This window comes from Salvia hispanica, chromosome 6 (assembly GCF_023119035.1).
Source record: "Salvia hispanica cultivar TCC Black 2014 chromosome 6, UniMelb_Shisp_WGS_1.0, whole genome shotgun sequence".
NCBI lineage: Eukaryota > Viridiplantae > Streptophyta > Magnoliopsida > Lamiales > Lamiaceae > Salvia > Salvia hispanica.
The window spans coordinates 2,366,919-2,393,713 of NC_062970.1; the positions used below are offsets into that span (position 1 = coordinate 2,366,919).

A 26,795-nucleotide genomic window follows, 5' to 3' on the forward strand; every position below is an offset into this window, starting at 1 on the left:
TAGGGACCTATACATTTATTATTTTCTAGGTCTAACGATTATGTTTTGTTATTCCTGTATAGAGTCGAGTTTAGCTTTGATTTCCATTCGGGTTTTCTTTATGGTTCTTTCTCGAATCAGAGTATGAGAGTCGAACTATTTAGGTTTAGCTTTGTCTTGCTCAAATTGTCATATTTGCTATTATGATTTTGTGCTACTTGGAATATGTGGATTTGAGAGAATTGTTCATTTCTTTATCAAATAATTCGTATGTATGCCTCCTAAGGCTTTGAAATTCTTTTCTTGATCTTATAAATTTTCGAAACTTGAAACTAAGTCAAAAGAATTTGGCCCCAATCTAATAAATAAAACAAACGTCAAAACAAAAATAAAAGAGTATATAAACAAAAATGGAAGGATTTAGTTATCAAAATGTATACTCCCACTTTCGTGTCTCTCTCTACTTCATCTTCCCTAAATTCCATACTAAGAAACCCCTTGCTAACAACGTCACCAATCCGCCGCTGCCGAGTCGTCGCTTCGATTACAAGTTATGTTTCGTGCTTTACTTTCCGTTCTTTCATAAATTAAATGTCAACTCGAATTTAAGGTTGAATTACTTTAGGTGTCCTCAATTTAGTTAATTCTCCTTCGCCGGCTAAGAGTATATACTAATTATAAATTTATTGTTCAAAACTTCAAGTGTTTTTTGTAATTTGTAAATAGCTTCGGTGTAGTCTCTTCAAAATTTACAAGTATATTTAAATTTATTATTTAAGACTTCAAGTCTTTTGTAATTGTAATTGTTGTAACATATTGTCTCGTTTAAATTTATATCAATTAAATTGAAAATTTCATCGTTATTGTTTGAATTTTATTTACGCACATTTCATAGATAAATAAAGACTAAAATGTCAAAAGAAAGAGGTCAAATCGCTGAACCGCGGCCGGAACCGCCTAAACCCATGTGGCTTCTTCGTGCCCATAATTCCTCCAAAGTACTTACACGGAGGGTATAGGTTTTTATTTTATTTTTTGGACCTTTCAATCCAAAACAGATTTCGGTCTCTCCTTGCAGCTCAAGTCCGGGTTTAGGCGACTGAAAGGAAAGAATTTTGCACGCGTGTCGTAGTCGCGTGTTCTTCCTATTCAACAATACTTATATGTTCCCACTTTCCAAAATACTATTAATTAGTATGTGGTAAGTCGGACATCGATCCCACGAGGAACGGTCGTATTTGTTATGTAATTCAACACAAGAGTTTGGCGATGCCGCCACGCTTTAATTTAGGAGGGAAAGAAAATTAAACTATGGAAATTAAACCATACTTACGAACAAAGTGGGAACTAGAAAATAAAGTAAAATAAAAGCAACAACGAACTTAAGATTAAGCAAATAAACTGGAATGCAGACTGGCCAAGGTGACAAACTGGCCAACTTAGACAATGACGAAAATTAGAACTCTACAAAAATAAAACAGAGCAGCAAAGTGACAAACTGGAATGCATGAGTGTTACTAAGTTCAGAAGCAAAAGGATTAAAAGTAAGGAAGAATTAAACTAAAAGGAACTCCTAAAGGGAAGCTAGAAAATGCTATAAAAACTAGGAATATGACCCCTAAAATGTGGTCTAAAAGCTGAAACTGAAATGGAAGCTAAAGTGGCATGTGAAGTGGTGAAAGAGTGTACTAAATCAGATCCTAATTAGTGAGAAAGGAGAGAGAAACTAGATGAGAAAAGGTGCTGTACTTTGTGTCCCCTAATCCCTATTATCCAATGTGCAAACCCTATGGACAAAACCTTTCAACTAATGGTTAAACAACTTAACTTCTAAAAGGTAAATCCTAACTCTCTAATCTCACTCTCATCACACGCAAGAAATGAGGAAAGAAGAGTAATGGCTGCCACACAGTTAATTAAACCTTGGAAAAACAAAATCATCAATTAAACCAACCAAAACCTGCATAGAAAACATCAAATTAAAAGATGAAAATTAAAAGCTCAATGAAGAAGATAAAGAAGCTTAACAACACTTAAACATGATGAAAAAAATGCTGAAAAAGGAGACCAACATGAACCATGCAAAAACATACAAATCGACCCCGGCTAGACAGCGAAAATCACGAAACCAACCGCCAATCTTGCACAAACGTTTTTCCTTTCCATTTTCTTCCACAAAAATTCGAACACAATCAAGGAAACGAGCTTAGAGAAACTGATTTTAAAGCTTGAAATAAGTTTTAACTAACAAGAAAGCAACAAACACTAGAGCTAAATAACAAGCTAAGCCTAAACATTCAAACAAGAACTAAACTTAAAATATTTTTTGGTGCTTTCTTTTTCTTCAAAATACTTGAACACAAACTGAAAATAAAACTTAGACGTAATATAAACTCAAGCTAACAACTAAATTATAACAATGAAAACGAAAATTAAATACACTAAGCAACTAGCTAACAAACACAACTAAACAACAAGAGTAATAAATACACAAGAACTTAGAGCAATAAATACTATTTCAATATGCAACAAAATAAGGCCAACACTCTTAACTATGGAGTTAAGATGCTAGCAAGAGTACAACCAAACCAAGTGCTACAAAAGAGCTAGAGCATTCAAATACTACAAACAAACTACAACTTCATCCCATAGTGAGCAAAAGATGGTGGCTGTTCTGCAATGAAAGAGAGTATTTTCTAGAGAGAGAGAGAGTTAGCTAAACTAAAACTAAATACTCCCTCCGTCCCAGATTTGTAGTAACATTTTGCCATAAAAGTCCGTCCCACATTTGGAGTAACATTTAGAATTTACCATATTTGCACATAAAATTTTACCCCATTATTCACTAAAATTACACCCAAATGCCATTATCTATATTAAAATAAATCTAAACAAAAATAAAAAATCAAAAAGTCAAAGTGAGGNNACTCAAGCTAACAACTAAATTATAACAATGAAAACGAAAATTAAATACACTAAGCAACTAGCTAACAAACACAACTAAACAACAAGAGTAATAAATACACAAGAACTTAGAGCAATAAATACTATTTCAATATGCAACAAAATAAGGCCAACACTCTTAACTATGGAGTTAAGATGCTAGCAAGAGTACAACCAAACCAAGTGCTACAAAAGAGCTAGAGCATTCAAATACTACAAACAAACTACAACTTCATCCCATAGTGAGCAAAAGATGGTGGCTGTTCTGCAATGAAAGAGAGTATTTTCTAGAGAGAGAGAGAGTTAGCTAAACTAAAACTAAATACTCCCTCCGTCCCAGATTTGTAGTAACATTTTGCCATAAAAGTCCGTCCCACATTTGGAGTAACATTTAGAATTTACCATATTTGCACATAAAATTTTACCCCATTATTCACTAAAATTACACCCAAATGCCATTATCTATATTAAAATAAATCTAAACAAAAATAAAAAATCAAAAAGTCAAAGAGGGACCACCTTCAACCAACTCACTTCATTTATTACACACTTCATCATCTCACTTCATTTATTACACACTCCATCTCTCACTTCATTAATTACACACTCCACCAATTCCTTAAAACCCGTGCCATAACTAAATGTTACTATAAATGTGGGACGGAGGGAGTATAATAGATGGAATGTCTTGGTAGTTGGTCCCAAGCTAAGTTAAGTACTTTTTTACATATCTCTCATTTAACAAAAGATATTTCCCTCTTCTCATGCCTTAGACGGAGGTGGACACGTGTTGCAATGGGAAGCAGTCTTGTAATTGTGCTCAAGTGGCTTCATGCAGTTTTCCCGTCGGGTCCAGCTTGGGCAGTTTGCCATTTTTCTGATTTTCTTCAAATTCTTGCACTTTTTGCCTCCTTTTTGCATCACTCCACTATAAATGCCTTTCTATAATGCCTCCGATCCATAAGCTCAATTCCCTGCCAAAATAACATCTTATCATGCAAATATTCAACTAAGAAGTCCGAAAAGTGATCTAATCCGAGTGACGAAAACTAGCCTATCAGCGACCTCTTTGTTGTGGATCATGTGTTCTGATCACGTTGTGCACGTTTCCAAGGCTTGGTGGTTGCGTTGCGCCAATCTACAGGCTACGGGACCTACTCCCTCGAGAACTTCTTAAGGCCCAACAAATCGCGGCTTCAAGTCCTTTACGCCAAATCTCATTATCCCTTTCGATGGGAATACTTTGAAGAAAACATAATCTCCAGCCAGGATATGCTGAAATTGATTTCAGATCATACCATAGAAAATGACTACAACATAAAAATTTATGATTTTTTCGTTACTTAGTTTTCTTTGGAAACGTGATTGGTATAGTACATGATTTCAGTTCATGGTTTCCTCAGCTAGTTTTTCTTTAGAAACTTCATATAGTATATAATTGAATTTGGATCTAATAGTAGACTAACTGGAGTTAATAAAGATTTTCATAAAATAATACTCGTATTGACTATGAGAAGTCAATGCGATTAAAATAATATCAATTATTTTCATATTTATCAACTATCAACCAATTTCCACACAATAGAACATAATTGATTCACATGTTGACGTATAATTAAATTCACATATTTATATATTGCTTTCTGAAAGGTAATTGATTCATGGACCTCCCATGAACCCACCTATGGGCTGGATTCTCGAAAGAGCAAGAGTTCGAAGATTGAGATAGATGGATTTTAATATAATATATTCGGTTGAATTGTTTTAGTTTAGTTTTGATTTTTTTCCATGTTTATCACATTATATAATATCTCCATATGAGATTAGGATTGGTCATCTACATCTTAAAGGTTAGGGTTTACCTCCAATATATATTAGGATTAGAGTAAATTTTGTCACTTATAAAAAGCCATCTTACTTCCAAGAGTGCTTCTATCTTTAGTTTTCGTGCATTGAGTATTGTCATATCTCCATATCTCATTCGTTAATAGGAAACTGATTTCTTAGTTTTTTTACAGTAAAGCATCCCGAATTTTTGTTATCGCACTATGGCAGAGGCGTTTCTTAAAGACATTCTCGATAAGCTGAGATCACTTATTACGGAGGAGGTCGGACTGATCTTGGGCGTTGACAAGGAGATGAAGAAGCTTTCAAACACCCTCATTACCCTTCAAGCCGAATTGAAAGATACTGAAATCAAGCAAATCGTAAACAGATCCTTCCGAGATTGGGTGCAAAAGCTCGGCGCCCTTGCTTATAAGATCGATGACATATTGGATGAGTGCAATACTCATGGCTCCAAACTCAACAAACTCAGTCGCTACAGCCCCCGGAATATGTTTTATAGTCGCATTATCCGGGGGAGGATGAAACGAGTCACGGAGAAACTAGAGGTTGTTGCTACAGAGAGCGCTAAATTTGCTACAGAGAGCGCTAAATTTCAAATGCCTGCTGATAAGCCTAGAGAAGTTGTTGTTCCTCCCTCCCGTGAAACTATTTCCCTGTTAACCCAATATGATCAGATCTATGATAGAGAAGAAGATAAAGAAAAGATTGTGCAGATATTGGTGAATGATGTAAAGGAAGATAAGGGTATATCTGTGTTGCCAATCATTGGTGTCGGTGGTATTGGCAAGACAACTCTGGCTAAGTTAGTCTATAACGATCCGCGGGTGGGAGAACACTATGATATAAGAATTTGGGTTTATGTATCCAAAAATTTCGAATTGAAAACTTTGTTGAAGGCTATGATCGAAGATGCAACAGGGAGCGCAGTAGCTTTGGGTCAGTTGGATGTTTTACAACGTGAGCTTCGGAAGTTGTTGAGTCAAAAAAGATATTTGATTGTACTTGATGATGTTTGGAATGAAGACCAGGAGAAATGGTTTAAGTTGAAAAATATTCTATCATGTGGCTCAACTGGTGCATCCATCATTGTCACCGCACGCCAAAATAAGGTTGCTCATATAATGGGGACACTTCCAGCTCATCGCCTCAAGAGACTTTCTGATGAGAATTGTTGGATGTTGCTCAGGTCTCGAGCCTTCGGCCCTAACGAAGAGGTATCTCCGCATCTGGAAATAATTGGGAAGGAGATTGTGAAGAAGTGTGTTGGCGTGCCCCTCATTGCTGAGGCTCTAGGAGGAATTCTTCGGTTTAAGAGGACGCGCGAGGAATGGTTATATGTGAAAGAGGACGAATTACACAACCTGCAGTTGAGATTCTGATAGGGACCTGTACATTTATTATATTCTAGGTTTAACGCTTATGTTTTGTTATTCCTGTATAGAGTCGAGTTTAGCTTTGATTTCCTTTCGGGTTTTCTTTATGGTTCTTTCTCGAATCAGAGTACGAGAGTCGAACTATTTAGGTTTAGCTTTGTCTTGCTCAAATTGTCATATTTGCTATTATGATTTGTACTACTTGGAATATGTGGATTTTAGTGGATTGTTCACTGCTCGATCTATGTTTTTTTTGTTCCAACTCTGCCCAAAATACATTAAGTTTATCTCTCTCTTATTTAGAAATTTTGCTTTTATGTAAAATAAACATGTAAAATGCGTATTTATTAAAGACTTATATCACTCGTCCTTTTGTAAATTCGTATACTTGAATGTGTTTTCTTGTTAACGAAATTTATAAATGTTATTGTTTTGACTTCTTTTTCTTGGATATATAACCCAAAATAGTGAAAAATAAAATAAAATAATAAACCATTCATTTCCCCTTTGTCTAACCTCTTTTTTGATGATAGTATGAAGACTTAAAAACACTGCTAGGAGTAGTAATAACCTCTAACTTGGGCTTGGGCCTTGGGCTTCATTCATGGGCTCTAACAATATGTAGCATGGGCAATCGTTTATTAAATAGGAATTCTTTATTAAATTGCATTGGCCCTTTTTCAACGTGGTTAATAAATTTGAACTGATAAATTCTAAGGCTCATTTAATTTAACATGGATTGTATAATGATTCCGTATTGATAAAAGTTGAATCTGTTTTGTAAGCAGTGGCGGAGCCACGGTGGGGCCGGGGGGCCCTTGGACCCCCCAGCCGTTTGAACATTTACTATATATATTATATGTATGCGACATAAGCAATATCAGTAGTTAGCCGAGTTGGCGTGAGTTCCAGCCTCTCATTTGCGTGGTCCCAAGATCGAATCCTGTTGCTGCTTTCATTCTCTTAACTGATGTGTGTGTTTTTTGAGATTTTCTAAAAAAAAGGTAGATAATTGTTTACGGTAGTAATGATTTTATCATATTCATTTATAGTATTTACTGATTTTCTCACACTACTATTTTTATTGATTTTCTCTCTAGTAATTTTGCATAAATGATTTAAATTTTTTTTCATAAAAAATGATATTTCCTCTAAGAATAAACATAATTCTATAAACATGTAAATATATAATATTATATTATAATATTATTAATATTAATATCAATGCAATGTCCTAAAAAATATATTCATATTTTTCTTATTATCTATTTCTTACGCACAACTTTTCTATAGCTTATGTTCGAGTGATTTCCGAATATTGAACATACTCAATAAATTTTAATACTCCCTCCATTCAAGAAAAAAGTTCCATTTTGCCATTTTGGAATGTCCACAAAACATAGTACTCCCTTCATCCCACAAAAGATGTCACACTTTCCTTTTTAGTTTGTTCCACAAAAGATGTCACATTTTCCTTTTTGGAAAAAGTTCTCTCTCACGTGAATATAAGAAATATATTTTCTCTCTCCATTTAACACACAAAACAAAATCTCCTAAAATCTCGTGCCGTCCCACAAGTGTGACATCTTTTGTGGGACAAAGGGAGTACCATTTATAAAAATGGAAAATTTTCCTCTCATACTTTATTACCTCTTTTTCTCTCATCTCTCTTACTTTATCCATATTTTTATACATTATTTCTTTTACTTTATCATTTTCTCATTAAAACTCTTTGTCGTCCATAAATGTGATTATTTTTTATGGATGAAGGGAGTAGTTGTTTGGGCCCCCCATCGCTAAAAGTCTGGCTCCGCCACTGTTTGTAAGTTCTAAAAATAAAAAAGAAAGTACTACAAAGTATGATTTCTAGTTTTTGTGTAGAGTTTTGAAACCACATGATTTTTCCTATAATGGGAGTTTTAAAAGGCTATGCCAATCAACTACCAATATTAATGCTTTGATAAAGACCTATAATTAGCTTGTAGCCAAACATAAATAAAATTAATAGCAATATATTAATAAATAATACTCATATCTTAATCATATCATTGTCAAATATACCATGGTGCTAATTATAAGGAATAGTTGTTTTAGTCTCCATTGGAGTGAGTTTTTGAGGGATGCATCAAATTTGATTATACCAACTTTTTAATTACGTGTTACATCAACTTAATTTCTCTTAGATATTGAAAAATGTGGACATTTTCTCAATCAAAAATAAAAGTTGTTTCTAAAAATTGAAACAAATAACTTTTTCGTTATATGACCAGTTGATTAATGGATCTATAATTTGATAATGAATCTATCATTTGATTAGTATATATGTTATGATTGGACCTCTTTTAATTAATGGCTCTCTTACTTGATAATGAAATTAAAGCTAAAATATTAATTTTACCCCTACTTGAACATTTTGTTTAATTTTTTAAAGTGGAAATCAATTAAATGTCGCATCGCACGACTTATTAAAAAGGATAGATGAAAACAAACATTTAAGTGATCCACTATGATATCACAATTTTTCTCAGCCAAAAAAATAATTATTCCAACTTTCATAATGCCAAAAACATAGCGAGAAAAGTAGAAATAATTATCTCAAGCTGGTGTTTGGATTATCATTATCATGGGGTCTCTAGACACTCTACATTTGTGAAACAAGTGATTGAGAATTAGGTACTTTATTTAGTTATGGATAAGGATGATTATATCTGCTTTTCTATATTGTCAATCACAACAAGAAACAACTTGATAATGACAATTACCATAATATCTATAGTAATACTAGCACTTAATTTATCCTTTTTCATTTGTTAATCAAATCATCAATTGATGTAGCATTAGTCCTATCAAATGGTTGGCGGTTGTCTCTATATAAGGTTAATAGTAATTCCTTATTTATAACTATAATACCATGCACGAATTCTCAAACTATCGACGTTAAAATTATGACTAATAAACTCTAATTTGTAATGTGCCTACATTTTGAAAGGAATGTGATGAAAATTATATATATGGTTCTCCAAAGTTCAATTCATTGGAACGTTGGTTTCCACCCTTTAATCGGTTACAACGTTTCTGATCCACTATTCGTTATAGTCATCAACGCTAGTAGTGAAAATCGTATCAAAAGGAGAATAAATTCATCGAAATCAAAGATGCATTTTACATTTACATATTATTCTCAAGATACACGTTACAATCACTTCACCATTTCTAACAAATTAAAAATACATCAATCGAAATTCATCATCACTTTTTTTTTTACTTAACTTGGTTTCATTCAACTTATATACAAAACCAAATAACCTTCAAAGCCCGGAATCAAACGTCACCCCCGTCGACGGCAGCCACGAGTTCCCTCCGATGAAATTCGCAACCGTGAACTTCCCCGCCTCCGCGGCCCCGAGCACCTTGAACCCGGCCCACCCCACCCGGCCCGACGTCGCCGCGCCGCCCCCCATGTTGGCATACTCCGCGAAATACAACGACTTGTAGGTCCCACCGCCCGCCCCGGGCCACTCCACCCACCCCCTCGAGGCGATGGCGCGGTCGATGTTCGACTGCATCACCACCGCCCTCGAGTAGGCCTTCCACGGCCGGCCCAGGTACGACTTCTGGGCCGACGAGTAGTCCGCGGCCCCCGTGATCCGGCAGTTCTGGACGGAGAAACCCGTGTTCTGGCCCGGGTCGCTCCGTCCGTTCGCCAGGATCACGTTGTAGGCCCCTCCGCCGCGGGGCCGGCGGAGGTAGAGGCCGCAGCTCTGGAACACTGCGGCCGCGTTGCCGAAGATGAAGTCGACCGTCCCGTAGATGTCGCACTCGCGGTAGAACTGGCGGAGGGACAGCGCGTACAGCGTGTCCTGGTAACCCGCGATGCTGCACCGGTACAGCACCGACCGGTCGGACGCGATCGTTAGCGCCACCGCCTGCTCCGCGTTCGGCCCCGCCGTGTTCTGGAACCCGATGTCCCGCGCTATGAACCCGTCGCCAGTAATAGCTGATCACATTGTAAACGTTAAATAAAAAACTTTTGAAACGACACTAGTTAAATTGTTAGTAAGAGAAAAAAAAATAATTGAAATATTGTTAGTGGATAAAATATTCTGAAAATCAAAATCAAAATCACATAAGTTTACTTGATTTATTTAGTTTTCAGTACAATTTTACTTAATTGTCAATTGCAATAGCTAATTCATGAAATTCAACATAAATACCAAATTAATTAGATGTATGATTTAATAATTTATGACATAAAGACATCCCTAAGCATATTCTAATTGCAACATAATTGGCAACCGACACTAAAATGGAAGCATCTAACATTTTCCCACTTTTTAATTAATTAGTCATTAGTCTTACTAAAAGTAGCCAATTAATCAGCCTAAATTAATACACAAAAAAGTTGTTGATTCTTAGACATAAGAATAATCCAATAAAATCGACGTCACTTTTCTCAACAAAAATCAAGAAAGAGAGAGAGAAAGCTCACTAAAGGTAGCTGATCCACGAAGAGAAGAGCCGCCTTTGCCAACGCTGCCGGCGGCGGTGATAATAGTAGAATATTTCCCATCCCCAATTAGCGTAATCCCATCTTTATTAGTATTAATCTTCTCATTATAAGTCCCCGCCTTCACATAAATCACAAACCTGCCGCCGCCGGCCGCCGCGATCGCCGCCGACACCGTCGTGTAGTGGCCGCTCCCGTCCTTCGCCACCACCGCATTCGCCTTGATCGCCGTGCTCTGGAGCAGTTTCCGGTCGCCGGCGGACACCCACCTCGGAAAATTCTCCCGTCCGAGGAGTTTCCGGCTGGGGGCCGGAGACTTCCCGACGACGATCCGGTTGGCCAGGGCCAGAGGGTTGCTGCCTAGTTCAGACAAAAAGTCCATTTTCTTTGTTATCTCTTCCACGTATGCGTTTGAGTTGGCATGGGCCTCGACCGAGTCCTTGCACGTCTGCTGGAACGTGAGGGCGGCGCTCAGCCACGTCTGGATGTCGTCCTTGTGTTTCTCGGGCGACTTTTTTAAGGCGTCCAGGGCTTGGTTGAGCCGTTTCCGCGACATGCTCATTAGGTCGTGGCAGTAGTCTGATGAAACAAAACACGAGACCAAAAATTTTAAGAAAAAATCTACAAAATACGGACTTTACCAAGCAACTACCTTTTGTGATAGATGGTAGTAATAGGAAACGTCGAAAAAATGTTGCACTTTTCGAGTAGCACTTTTCGAGTACGGTAAAAAGTGCTCGCAAATTTACCTAACAAACCTTTTACTAAGCACATTTTGTGCTCAAAAAGTGCTGGTATTTTGTCTTTATCGAGCACTTTTGTTTGATACAGACTATTTCAGTGTTCGATAAATACTGTTTTTATTTAATGAACAACAATAATAATGATGAAAAGAAGGGTGCGGTTACCGATGGCGATTCGGGCTTGTTGAGCTTGAGGAGAGATGAAATGGGAGCTTAGGACTTCGAAATTGGAATTGGGCAAATTGGTTTGGGACATGGTGGAGTTGACAAGGACAGACAAGAGATCTACACTTGACCCTGACCCTGTCAAGGTTTGGACACACAACGTAGGATACCTAGTGAACCCACATTGTGTTCTAACTTTCTCATCCAACGTGGCATCTTTTCCCAAGCACACTATGCTCAAATTCGAGATCAACAAAACCCACAAAATAATGCACTTTTGGGATTCCATTGGGATGCTACAAAAATTTAAAGAGAGGTGGAATTTAGGGTTTCTTGATTGATGAGAGTGTATAAAGTAGCTAGGATTGATGTGTGATGATTTTATGAATGTGTGTGATATATGGTTAGGAATATGGGGGATTTTATAGAGATAGAGGAAGGCTGCATGGAGAGGTGGTTTAGGGGTCAATTTGTTAGTTCATGTCATCACACTCCACTTATAGTTATCCATTTTGGAAAAGCTCCCTTGTCCTTGCTTAGTTAACTACTTTAATATTGCATGTTACATTATTAATTAACTTTAGCCAACTTGTTTGTACTATAAACAGGATCTCGCGAGCACGTACGACATGTTCACTCTGCAACGAGCACTTAATTTGGTGTCTAGCGAGCACTTCGGTGCTTGCTAAACCCCGTTTTTAGTGATTTATTACTTATTTCATTATTAATTCAGATACTCTTTTTCAATTTTTGATATTATTAACGCATGTTGAATATGTGTATAAGGCAATAGAATAAAATGAGATATGGGCCTTTTTTTGATTTTACATGTAAGCTAGCTGGCATTACAATATTAATTTGGGGAAATAATGGTGGGACATGTTTTACTAAATTAGTGATTCATTGCTTAAAGAAAAAACCAGATTATGGGACCTGCCTGCCTCGCCTTGTTTAATTTCAAATCTTATTGAATTAGCCAACCTGCCTAATTTTTGTATTTTGCTTCTCCACTATGAAATTATGAATGATATTTTCTACGATAATTATTTGATGAAAAAGTAGATTAAGCATTAAGGGAATCAAATTAATTAGCATTTATTAGTGAGGACCATTTGTATTTCTTATACCGGCTACACATTAAATTCCAAATCATGCACACATACATTAGTAGTATTATACACTCCCCCATCTCCTCAAAATATTAAATTAACCACGCACATAATATTTTTTATTATACACTGAAAGGTGTTTCTATTATGGATATTAATGATTCTGATAATGTTTCTTATTATGGCAATCGTCAATCTTATAAAATAAGACTCGGTTGAATTTTATTTATTCTAAGAGAATAAATAAATTTAATTTTTAATTGCCAGAATACTATTATTATAATATAGTATTTACTAAAAATATCACCTCCAACCTGACCCTATCACTCTAGCTAGTTCCATTGCATCCAATTTGCTTTTTCCAATTTATATAATTCAGTGCTCATCCTAATTCAAAATGGTTGAAAACTTGTAGATAAAATTGTCTTGTCTCATCCATGATAATGGAGATTTTTGTTTTCAATTTGTCTTTCAGATAAATATCACACTATTAACTTAATTTAAACTACAAGAACATAATTAGGTTTTCGTTTTCATTGATAATTAGATGAGAAACGTCTTACCAACTAAATTGTATATCATCGTGAGTTAATATTAACCTTCATGTTCTTTTTATTAAATACGGAGTAATTACAAATTTCCTGTATATTAAGATCAACACAAATTGAATTGAAATAAACAATATTATCACCTAAAATTATCAATATTAATGAGTAGAGTCATTTTCGTAGTCACATTCTTTAATTTTTTAATTCGAAGTCATGTCAATAGCCTAATATCATTGAGTCGATTGTAACAAATGAAAATTAATGGATGGTATTAAACCTGGATGATCAGTTAAATCCATGCCAATAATTAATAAAGTGTAGACAATAAAGAGAGGGTCGTAGAAATTTGGGTACCATTTGACCCAGCAATCACACTTGACTACAATATAATGTCTACGGAAATTGACGCATCACAATAAAGTAGTATTCTTATCTATCATATGATGTTGAAGTTTCTATTATGAAATATCGTAGTAATTAAAATTAAATACATGTAATTTACTATAGTACTATTATTATACTATAATTACCCTCTTTAGTTATACTATGATGAGACAAAATTAAATTAATGAAGGACGGAGAGAGTATTTTTATTAAAATAAATAATTATACAAAAAATAATAAGCCTTCTAATTTATATTTAGTATAATATAACTATGCATTACTTTTATTATTATATAAATGAACAAGTTCACAATAAGAAATATTTTGATAACATATTTAAAAAATAGTTAAATGTATTTATATTTCATTTTTAATATTATAAATCATAAATTAGATTATTTAACACGTAAGAAAAAGTACAATTTATCTACTTATCATGTCAATTACTTGAAATTCGAACTCAATTAACCCGCAATCCGAGCAGAATAAACTCAAATGTGGTATAATTGAAGTGAAATACTTATCTACTTATCAATTCAATGAGAGTTATAATTCCAACTCTTTTAATATAGTACCGAAGTAGTACTAAAATGTCCTAATCCAAGTAGTCATGCAAACACGTTTTTAATCTCCCTTTGCGTAATTGCATTGCTTTTCATCTCTTCTAAATAAGAGCTTGACTTGTCAACTACTTTTACTTGTTTTTTTCATATTAATTTCTCTATATTAGTAGTTGCCTTGATAACGATTTCGATGTAGAAAGGGCTTTGGGAGATTATACATAATCTGACCAATAGTTTTTTCCTAAATAATTATGATTGTTACCTTACAATGAAATAAAATTAATCACAACGGTTTTTGATTGGGCAAAGATAATCCCCAAACAAGTTAATCTTGAATAATCAAAAACTCGTATCTTTGATTCTTTATGTACATCCAAGTAAAATAAACGGGACAAGAAACTTAATATTGGAACCCAATTTTCTTTATGATATTATTATTAGCCAAATAAATCATAAAAATGGTCAAATTATGGTCTGTCAAATACATTTTAACAAATTAAAATATAAATTACGAAGTTTGTAATTTTTGTTATTATTTCATCCACCTCCTATCAGTGAAAGATATAATGATGTTGCAGTTGATTTTAAACACGTGAAAATGTCATGATTATGTTAAGAATGTTAATCTCTTTTTCTTTGATAATGACTTTATTAAGTTTCAAACGTATGGGGATTAATTAATAGATTAGTCACTTTAGATATTCTTGACGAATGCTTTGTTGGGGTTTGTGGATTCTTTTTTATCAGATACACTATAAAAGACTTATAGATATTATAATTGACCAATTATATTTGTGTGAATTTAGTAAGTTATGAATAAAATCATAGTAGTACAATTTATAAGGATTGGGATGGGAAGATATACATAAAATTAATTGGGAAAAACAATTGTTATATTAGTCATTTATTTGTGTCCATGTCTTCGACAGAAACCTTGACGATATGGGGTGGTTGTTGATACACGTGTATGGTCTTGATTAGCATAATTGAATACTTGATGAGACAATAATTTTATTTATTAATAAAAAAATTTCTAGATTTAAATGAGTTAACTAAATTGTGTTATTGTTGATTTGATTCGACGCCACTCGAGACAAATGCAAAAACATTCCATATAGAGCTGAAATTGTATGTATGTATATATATAAATAGATTAATTACTATTTGAATAATTCATCCCAATTTGATAACAACATTAAGATTAAGAATGAACTAATAATTAAATATTAAGAATTGAGTCAATTGACTACTAATAATCTATTATGGTTGAAAATTATCCTCGGATGAACAGGTTCATCACTTCATCCTGATCCAAATAAAAAATGTTTTTCTTTCAAGATTTAATACTATAATCTTGGCTCTAATAAAAGGCTAAATCTATATGAGACTTTTATGTTAAATAGAAACGATTTACTAATGCAGAATTATAGTAATTAATATATGGTCGCATAAATATTAATATAATATAATAGTTATTTAATATACACATGAATTTAGCCTATGTTGATTTATTCTGTTGGAAGTAAAGACATTATTATTTGAGGGTCAAGTCAACTGCAGGTATACAGTATGTGTACACCCAAAAGTGAATTTTTTTAAATTTTATATGATAGTATTCTTTTGTTTCTTTTTATGATTTACAACACAATTTCAGAATTTTTACCAAAAGAAGATTACGATCTTCAAAATTTATGTGATTTATAATATATACTAGTAAAATACCAGTAAATATATACAGAGTAATTTGATTGATAAGTATATAAACAAAATAGTAATAAAATTTGATGACAATATACAGAGTAATTATGTAAGGAGCACAATTTGTAAATATTTAAATTTGGTATTATAATGCATAATAGTATAATATAAAATTGAATACATAATTGCCCCAATATAATAATATTATTGCCGTGGAAGAGGACTTAATTAATTGTGACAAGCATCAATTAGACAATTAGGACCCACTAAGGCCATTTTCATACATGGCTTTTAAAGAAAAAAACAAAATAAACTGCTTTGTGGAATAATGTGTGACTGGCATGAAAAGTTCATTTGCTTTTAATATTCATAAATTATCGACTTAAAACGATACTACTCATACCTTTTAAATTTTTGTAGGCTTATTTAGAGCATACCTGGGCGTGGATCCATCCACATTCATATTCTTATGCAAGAATATGCTTAAGGGTCTCATTATTCTATTATTCAATTTAAATAAAAGCATTTTTATAATATTAAAATGCATTTAAAATACACGAAAAATTGAAGTAAAAATAAGAGATAATTTGATATAAAAAATAGATGATGAATGTGAGTATTTATAGATAATTTTGGAATAAATTTTTAAAAAAAAATTAAAAGAAAAATTGAAAGAAAAACGATAAAAAGACAGCTATATTTTTGGGAATTCAAAAATATTTTTTTCTTTTTTTCGGATTATTTTTTATTTTTATAAATTTTTTAAAAATAATAAATTAACGGAATAAAAACGAGCCAATCATGCAACGCCACGTCACCCTGCTCAGCGGCACGGACATGCTATTATTATTAAGCAGCGTCGTGCAGTTGGCGCGAGCGCAGCGGCGGACGAGGGTGTATCGAGCCGCTGGCACGGACGTCGTCCTTCGGGGCGAGCGGCGATGGGATACTCTTAATCGTTGGAACTAACTACTCCGTACTACTCTCTCCGTCCCGCTTTAGGAGTCCCGGTTGACGGCGCTGCTCTTAGCTAAGAGCACGTCCGTGCCGCTGAGCAGCACACGTGGCGGCTTCTTATTCGCCAACGGCATAGCCGTTGGCTTATTCAAATTTTATTTTTATTTTTATTTTAAAAAATTGCAAAATTAATTAAAAAAAAAATGTTGTTAAATAAAAAAAAATTATTTTTCTACTTCCCAAAAAAAATATCCGTTTTCTACCAACTTTTAATTTATTTTTCAAATTTTTTTCCCCAAAATTCACATTTTCATCTATAAATACCCCCGCTTCAACACAAAAAACAATCACATTCTAGGATTTCCCCAAAAAATCATATTTTAATTATGTATTTTTTTATTTTCTAGGATTTTAATTATGTATTTTTATTTTTTAGTATTTTAATTATGTAATTTTTATTTTTTATTTTTAATGTATTTTTATAATGTAGAAATGTTTTTAGTAATTGAAGTATTTAAATTGAATAATAGAATGGTGGGACTCTTGAGCTTGTCCTTAGCTAAGAGCACGGATGTGGGTGTTATGCTCTTAGCTAAGGACAAGGAGTAAAAGTGGGTCCGGGCCCACTTCAATGTATTAATGTTGGTGAAAAAGAATGATGAATCTAAGATGATTTATGTGATTAAGCATATTTATAGAAAATATACAAACGAAGAATTAATTGTGATTTATGGTCTCTTTTTTAAGGTTTTTTTTTTACTAAATGACGTGCGCTTTTAAATTTTTTTTTAAAATGGCATAAACTTTCAAATGTTTGAAAAATAGTATGGAATATAAAATATAAAAACAGTACTGTATCTGATTTTCGTAGAAGTTGTAAAAATGGCACCAGCATTAAAAAAAAATGCATCTGTGAGTAAGGAAAATTAGAAAAATTTGGAGCATTAAAAAAAATATAATCTCATTAAGTGTTTCTGCTAAGAACTCTCTCAAATTTAATTACGTAGTTAAGCTAGCTTGTGATGACATTTTAAGTCATAACCTAATAGAGAAAATCTATGTTTTACATGTTAACCGATAGGATTTGATGAAACACCTAATTTTTACCTACATATCAAATTATGTTTGGAAGATCTCAAAATTTTGTAAGGCTAGGCTATTTATTTGTATTATAGAAATATGGTCATTTTAACAGTTTAATTAAAATTTATGTCATAGTACTTTAAAGAGTTGACTACATTATTTTTACAAATAATTCTAAAAGTTTGAATCATAAATAACATTCTACCCAAAAGGAATGAGTCATAATTCCTTGAATAATTCGATTTTTAATATTGATAACTAAAAGTAAAATCGAAGAATGAAATAAAATTATTTTATGCTAAAATAACCCATCATATTACTATAATACAAAATCCTATGGACAATGCGAACATTAACTAATTTTTAACTTGCATGAAAAGAACAATATTTTATATTAGTACCTATTGGTCACATGTAACTGCAACTTATGTTTATATCTTGGTACACCAAACTTAATCTTGTTCATAAGACCAAACTTGTCAAATCATACTATATGTACATAGAGAGGTTGGTTGTATTTCCTTTTTTTATGGTGAGTTCATGAGTTGCTATAATTATTGAATCCGATATATAATTTTGCTATTTTTTAATTCAATAAATTATAAGTACAACGAATTCAATAATTTTATACGTATGATGTGGTAAAATTATTGCGGGTAATTAGAGGACCCATTTGATCCTTTGCTATATGAATACTTTTGTCAAAACATAGATTTAGAAGAATCATGTATTATTAATACTATGAATTTGGAAAAAGAAATAATTTCATTAGTATGACAACCTTTGTCATAAAAATAAATTTTATAACATAATTAGTCACACGGGTAAATCTATAAAAGAATTATTGAATTTTTAAAACTGATATATACCATAGTTTTAAAATGTTTTAATTATCATGAAACACAAAAGATTGTAAGATAGAGTATCTCATTCCTATGATCATTTGGGGAAATAAAGTAAATCTTAAGAAAAAATTAAATAAAGCAAGAATATGGGGAATTATAATTAAAATACGGTCAAAATCATTTTTTATAATTTTAAAAATGAAATAAAATATCATTATTGTATTTTTATATAATCAGTAAAAAAATAATGATGTCGATAATAATATTTAAAGTCTTGAAAAAAAATATATATAAATAAATAAAATTATGATGTTAATATAGATAAAGCATATGGTGTAGAAACAATTCTTTAACTTAATTATAAAGTCAATGGAAGGCCTTAATTGCTAGGTAGAGGGTGTCCTCAATTTGTGTGGCTACGAGTAATGTGGTAAAGGGTCATATCCAATCGAACACTTCCTTTATTAATTCATAAATATTAAGTTTATTAAAGAAAACGTTCTTCAAAAAATACAATAATTGAGAAATCTTTTCAATATTTTCTCATTAGCATAAGATTATGTTATATTGAACTTCGGATTGTTATTTGTGGTACATACTAGTACTACTTTTTCTTGAATACGTATTCAAATAAAAAATATATATATAACTGATCATAGTATACATTTAACTATTGTTTGAATATTTCTAATAATACTATAAAGTTATCAAAATAACCAAGATCGAAAAGAACAATGATGTCCATTTATGGACCCCTAAAAAACTTGCATGCGAAGACTTTGGTCATAATCTGGTCTCCTATTTAGTGTCTCTTTATAACTCTCTAATTTATACATACACAAAAATACATACTCTAATGAAAACTTTTATCTACAAGTAGTTAGAAATTCATTTTTTTCAGTTAATTATAACGCTCTAGCCAAGAAAAACGAGCAATAGATTTTTAAATATAACATGACTTAATCACACTTAAGTAGCCTAAATAAAACCTAAAGCCTTGTTCCTTGAGTTAACTCAAAATCAATACCAAGAATTGATTTTAAATGGTCCACCGTTGTCATAATTTAAACAAACATTTCGATACATATATATTATCTTCAATTATATCGATCCATATATTTGATGCATAAGAAACAATTAATAAATAACTTAACACAAAAGAGTTTGAAATGAATAATAACGTATAATACTAAGTACATATTTATTCGACTAATGTTAAGCTTAATTAACCAATCTAATTTTGACAAATTTAATTTGACGATTTCATAATAGAGCCACGTGGACCAATGGTGATTAGCAACTAAACATAAAGGTTATGCTAAATATGTCTTAATCCAACTGTCTAGTTGTTGACAAGGAATCCACATTCTAGCTAAGCAATACCATTCGCATTCTGGATAATTGATTGCTGAATTAAATCCTGTTTTCTAAAAAACAATCATAAAAAGTGACTTTATTATAATGTCTAAATCATGTACTATCTATAATTAAATACTTGGTTATCGTAATTAAATAAAGTGCATCCCACTTGTGTGCATATATGTGGCTAATAACTCATTTTCATAAGTTTTTTAGTGGTCGAAATTAACTAGGAAATTTCTTGGCTTATTTTTCTTCACATGCTATTAATACCTTTTTTCAAGTGTAACACTCGATGTATATGTGGAGCAATGACTTGAAGGAAAGTGTTGTGCAAGGATTAGGGAATTACAAGACATGGACTTCTATAGTGACTTACACCGATCATGAATACAAAGTATAGAAAAAAAATCAATGAACTATATATCTTGACATAGGTTTTTATTTTTCATGTGTATTAGACTGTTTTCCGAAGTGCATATTGGATTTTTCTTTTCGATGCAAAAAAAGTACTTGTACAAGCTAAGAAACGGCGAGCTAAAACATTATGACATTAGAAATAGAGGGACACCTTGAGTAACAAATCATAACAAAACTAGCAACACCAAATCAAGCAGCAAACCTTGCAAAGAACTTCAAATCAAGACAACGCCAACAAAACATGTATGATGGCAAGTGAGATTTTAGAACATATGCATCGTCGACGATTCCCTGAGTATGTCCATTCTCTGACATCACTCCGTTCATCATTCACGTGCTCATCATGCATGCCGGGCAAACTACCATTTTGTAACCTATATGCTTAAAATATTAAGTGACGATTTCGATCTAAAAAGTGTCATTGAAAATTCAAATATGAGACATTTGATCTTAAGAATACCAACTTCATCAGCGAGACTTTTCTACACTTTTCTTGTTTTCGGCTTTGTTAGTTTGTTGTTGAGTTGCACGGTCGAGTCTTAGGACATTTGACTTAGTGTCCTTATGTTTTTTTTTTTTTTTTATTTCTCTTTTCGTCTAAAAATGCATTCTTTAATAGGACAGTTTTCTTCTAGTAACAAAGGTCAAAATATTTTTTTTACCGAATTTAAAAATTCAATACCATTTTTATAAGTCACCAAATACTACTTTGCCATCTTTCAATTTAATAGTGGACCTAAACCTCACTTCTAGCAAGGGAAATTGGTAGGGACCATATTCTGTCGGACTTGGGCTAGTATTACTTTTCGGGCCATTCAAACTAACTTTTTGCTGTGGCTTTGAAATTTTTAAACTTTCTGCAGTGAAATACTGAAATATTTTTTTTTTAATATCATCCTTTATCGTGAATGAATAGTTTTTTTTAGATAAACTCCTATATAAAAGAGGAAATTACAAGTGATGTTAAGAGGGTTCAAACTCGGCATCTCGTACAATAATATCTAAGTTCTTTGTCGCTAGAACAAAGGCTCTGGACTATTGTGAATGAATAGTTATTGTAATTTGTAACAATTTATACTAATTTAATTATTCAAAATTCTAGAATTTCCCGAGTTCTGGCAAAATAAAACGGGGAAACGGAAAAAAAAGTATATAAATAAAATATACTCCATTTAATTGTCTTCTAATAATTACTTAATTGTCTTTTAGTAATCAGTTGACTCAATAAGTGCATTAATCAAAAGTGAATGAAATATGCAGCGCCAAAACTAATAAATTGACCGCAACACATCAATGAATAATATTGGTGATACATCATGAATTTATGATTAGTGATACACCATCTTAAATTTTTTGATAATAGTTACACCATAAAATACCAACGCAAGTATAAAGTAATCATTAATTTAATGATGACATTTTCAACCTAATTACTCGAAAAAGACCGTCTTATTTATTATATACACAATAATCTCACTCAAACTCTAGATTATAACATGTCATTGTGTGCGTAGAAACGTGATTTCAAGATGCATTGGTTATGAATTTATGATATAATGACTACTCCCTCCGTTCCAGATAATTCGGGACACTTTGACCCGGCACGATTTTAAGAAATCTAATGGTAAGTGAGTTGAAAAAGTTGGTGGGATGTGGGTCCTACTTTTAAAGTATTAGTTTTATAATAAAATGTGAATAGGAATGAGTTAGTGGAATATGATGCCACTACCAAAAATGGTAAAAGTGAAGTGGGACAAATTATGTGGGACGGCCCGAAATGGAATATTGGATCGAATTATCTGGGACGGAGGGAGTATTAATGTTAGAGTAGGTCCTTATCATATATTCCCTTCTGTATAATGTCCCATTTTGACCCAATCCAGAGTGTAAAAGAATTAGTCAAATATGAATCTCGTTTTATACATTAGTTTTATAATGGAATGAGAGAGTAGTGATATAGTCGAATGCATGGTCTACTAAAAAATGTTTGTAATTATGGACATCCAAAATTGACAAAATAATAGACGGAGGGGTACATCATTCCAAAGACAAAGATTATGGCATAGGTGTCGCTAACAATGAATCACGAACGAAAAATGAAAGTGAACTTCAGTCTTAAAAGGTGGAACGAAGTTGTTGCATGGTAAGATCAGAAGTAGCTTCAAAGTCTGAAATTTTTACAGTTTTTCGGTTCTTATAGATCGATAGTGTATTGAACATTGTGTGTGTCATTACACCATTCCTTTTTTTCATGTTATAGCCTAATATGTGTAGTTTACCATCTTTGTGTTAAAATGGAATGGGATAGAATTGCACGTGTATGGAAAGCTAGTTTTTCTTTTGCCATTTTTTTGGAGTGAAATCAAAAATACATTTGCTTTTTTGATTGCATTATTACTTTAATGAGCTTAAGATTTTTTTTCGAATATTACTCTAATCCGTGGCATATCTTTTCATGATTGATCAATGTTTCTTGGTTATTAGTCACATTTACAAATCATGTGACTAGGTGATATAGCCTTTGAATCGATTAATTAGTACTTTTTTAATATGGGTAATTTGATGGCACTAGCCAAAAGACAAAAGTTGTCCAATTGATTAGTACTATTATAAGATATTTTCCTAATTTTTAGTATATCTGTTTTTTATCAACATATAATGTGTATGCTTACACAATTTACTTTTCTCACCAAGTTACAATATTTAAGCGTACCGTGTACGTTATATTGTCTATTTGTTTGGCTTCTTTTGGAATAGTATCATAATGTTAGAATTTGATATATATAGATAAATTGTCAAAAAAATATCATGAAATTTGGTTAAAATTTGAGTTGTTTCATCACTATGAAAATCAATAATAATAATAATAAAAAATGAAGTTTAACATTGTTCGCAATTATCTCACAGTAAAATATTCAAGTTATTGACGTTTAATATATCGTTGATGGCCCATACATGTTTCAAATTGATGGTATAGCTTTTTTAAAAATAAAATAAAATAAACTCCTATATGAAGGAGGATATTATATATAAACTCCTAAGAGAGGAGGAAATTACAATTGAGGTTAAGAGGGCTCGAACTCAGCACCTCATATATTGATGTCTAAGCTCCTTTCTGCTAAAACAAAGGCTCTGAACTAAAATTGCTAGCATGAACCAAATGCATGAATATTCAAGATATAAAAACTATAATTTTAGCTGTCAGATCAAATACAATTTTATATGTTGAGCAACAACAACAATGATTCATTCGATTAGTTTTTAAAATTATAGGACAGACATTTTTCCACAAATTTGCCTTATATAGTATAGTAGTATATACTAGTACTAATTAATGCACTATATTGTCCTCTTTTCCTACATTGTTGATGTATACCAACTGCATAACCTTTTTCCTATAAAATCGTGTATATAATATTGTGAAAATATAAAATGTTTGCTGTATATTAATCCAAATCCGATAAGAAAGAGAACATCCCACACCACAACATGCTAATATATATGACACGAACGATCGATGATCATAAGTCGTTTTCAAATATATAATGAAATACTACAAGTGAGGAGTCTAGAAAAGACATTGATCAATAAATAAATTCAATAATTGAATTTTGATGATAGGTCGATGGAAGAAACGAGAGCTCAAGGTAACGTGGTGCTCAATGGATATTGAGTTATTTGACAAAACTTTGGTCGACAACTATGAAATCTATGTGCAAGATTTTGATTGGTTCGAATCCATTTTCGAAATCCAGCATACTCACATGTAATCATCAATGCTTTTGCTTTGTAATATGTACTCGCCATTTTTGTAGATGTTACATATAGTATAATAATATACTATGTCGGTCCATACGAAATATACCCTTTTTGCTTTAGTTGGTCCAAAAAAACAAAGTTCATTTATGTATATTTAAAGCATAGTATTCTTAATTTATCAACATTTTCTATTACACAATTCATCATTTTCTTCATTTATAAATAATATTACTAATTAATTATTCATCACATAGTGGACTTAGCGGGTGAGCGACATCAGTACAATATTCAGGTCAGCCAAAAAAAAAAACATACAACAAAAGATTGAAATAGGCAAATAGGTAAGAAACCCGGTAACAAATAGGCAACAACTAACATCAAAAGACAAACACGCCTACTACCATCAACACGTAAAGCACGAATGAAAAGAAACAGTCAACTAACACAATCACCAAAGATCAAAAGAGAACTCATCACCACACAGTACTAGGGACAATAGAAGTAATATGAAATCACTTTTCTATCGTTCGACAAGTGAAGTATTGGTTCTTCCGCTACTTTATGTGCTTTATTGCTCGAGAAAAACTTATCCCAATATTATCAAAATTGAATTGGTCAAAGATTATATCAATTTTGACATTAAGAAAGACCAAAACTCATAAGCCAAGACTAATTCTACGTGATATTTTATCGAATTAAATATTGAATCTTATCCATCCAAACAATGATGTTCATAAAACTCAATCCTATCTAATTCATCAAATCGAATAGCACCTCGTACAATTTCCATTAAAACGGTTGTATGGTCATATGTCCATCAACGCTTTTCCAGGTACCCTAGTGCGACCCTATGCACACTAGCTAGGCCATTTCATCGGTTTTATTTAGTTGTCTTTCAATGTTTTTAGTATTCGTATCGTGGTCTTAATCTAAAAAAATTGTGTAAACCATGTAGCATAGTGACAACATAGAAAAAGCCCATATATAATTTAATTGTTTTGTGTGGGCCGGCCTCTATCCCATTTCCTATTTTATAAATTTCAACCCAGCCAATATTTAACAATGTCCATAATAATTTAATAGAAATATAGTACTCCACTACTATGTACGACGAACTACATTTTATTTGAAAAAATGACTTAAATTTAAAGCCACGGCCAGTCGTAACCTAACCAAAAATCGATTCAATGGGCCAATCAAAATAGATAAGGTCATAAAGTTAGGCTTTTATTTCCAATTTGATTTAGGTACTACAAAATTAACAATGTACTTTAGGTATATGGTACTCCCTCCGTCCATGAATAGAGTCTCGTTTTTTCATTTTAGTCCGTCCACGAATAGGAGTCTCGTTTTTCTATTTTGGTCCGTCCATGAATAGGAGTCCCGGTTCATAATTACTATAAATGGTAAAGAGACTCCACATTCTACTAACTCATTCCACCCACAAATCATTTAGAACTAATATATACAAGTGGGACCCTTATTCCACTAACTTTCTTCCACTCACTTTTCTTAACATTTCTTAAAACCCGTGCCGAATAGAAATGAGACTCCTATTCATAGACGGAGGGAGTATCCCCTATTTTATGAATCACAAAGTCCATTTCTTAATCATATCACTATTCTATCCATTAAATAATCAAAACTTGTCGAAATACAAACAATATGATTATTGTTTAAACAGTTTCCGGGCTAGAGTTTTGGGGAATAACACCTAGAAGCACATTTCTAAGATAATAAATGGTTGCGTCTCCAAACACACGAAATTTTAATATTTTTTGGTTTTTCACTTTAACTATTTTCAAGTACTTCAATCTGGCATATTCTAACCTTTTTGTATGAAATTAAGTTTTCCCCTTATTAAAGCTGATCTGTTTGTCTTAAGTGTTAATTGTATGGCAAATTCGACAGACAATTAAAGTGATGTTATAATGAGCACAGACCAAGCCGTCTCCAGGCGACGATGTGGGAATTGAGTCCGTAACACGAGACTTGTCGAACATCATGCCAATCCCGCAATGACCGCCCCTGAAGTGTCCGTGAGATAAATATGTAACATGAAGAAGAGAAAAGGGAGAGGTTTTAGTCTTTAATGAAAATCTGAAATACTTATAAAAAGTATATGTAAGCTATGGGGGCAAAAGTATATCTTAAAGAGAATTTGAGAATGAAGATTTATTGCATTTATGTTCATTATCATTATCATCCGGCGTCGCTTAAAAATCATAAAGACTATTTATGTAAAATGAAACATTTTAATCATTTATTATTACTAGTATTATAAAATATTCATGGTTTCGTCATTGATCGCAAGAACATAATCTACCTGTACAACATCCCGAAAATCAATTTTTTTCAAATTAAAGGTTACGTTTTTGTCGAAGTGTCAATATGGAAATTTTGACATATTCTTCAAACATCGGCCTTTTCAATAGAAGAAGGTACTCGAGATCAGAGAGCTCTCCACTAGAAACACACGCGATTAATCCGGGATTGCAAGTTTCGGTGTAGA

At 32.5% G+C, this 26,795-nt stretch overlaps 2 protein-coding genes across 2 annotated transcripts; one reads left to right on the forward strand and one right to left on the reverse strand.

Moving 5' to 3' along the window:
- The first annotated feature begins 4,970 nt into the window (after positions 1 to 4,970).
- LOC125193553 (putative disease resistance protein RGA3) lies at positions 4,971 to 6,177 on the forward strand. The gene has a single exon (XM_048091374.1). It carries the CDS (start codon positions 4,971 to 4,973, stop codon positions 6,147 to 6,149), a length of 1,179 nt encoding a protein of 392 aa, XP_047947331.1. The 3' UTR covers positions 6,150 to 6,177.
- Positions 6,178 to 9,282: 3,105 nt separating this feature from the next.
- On the reverse strand, positions 9,283 to 11,959 carry LOC125191723 (pectinesterase-like). The gene is made up of 3 exons (XM_048089128.1): positions 11,559 to 11,959; positions 10,633 to 11,229; positions 9,283 to 10,140 (listed from the first exon to the last, which is right to left on the reverse strand). Exons 1-3 carry the CDS (start codon positions 11,845 to 11,847, stop codon positions 9,452 to 9,454), a joined length of 1,575 nt encoding a protein of 524 aa, XP_047945085.1. The 5' UTR covers positions 11,848 to 11,959; the 3' UTR covers positions 9,283 to 9,451.
- Between the last annotated feature and the right edge of the window lie 14,836 nt (positions 11,960 to 26,795).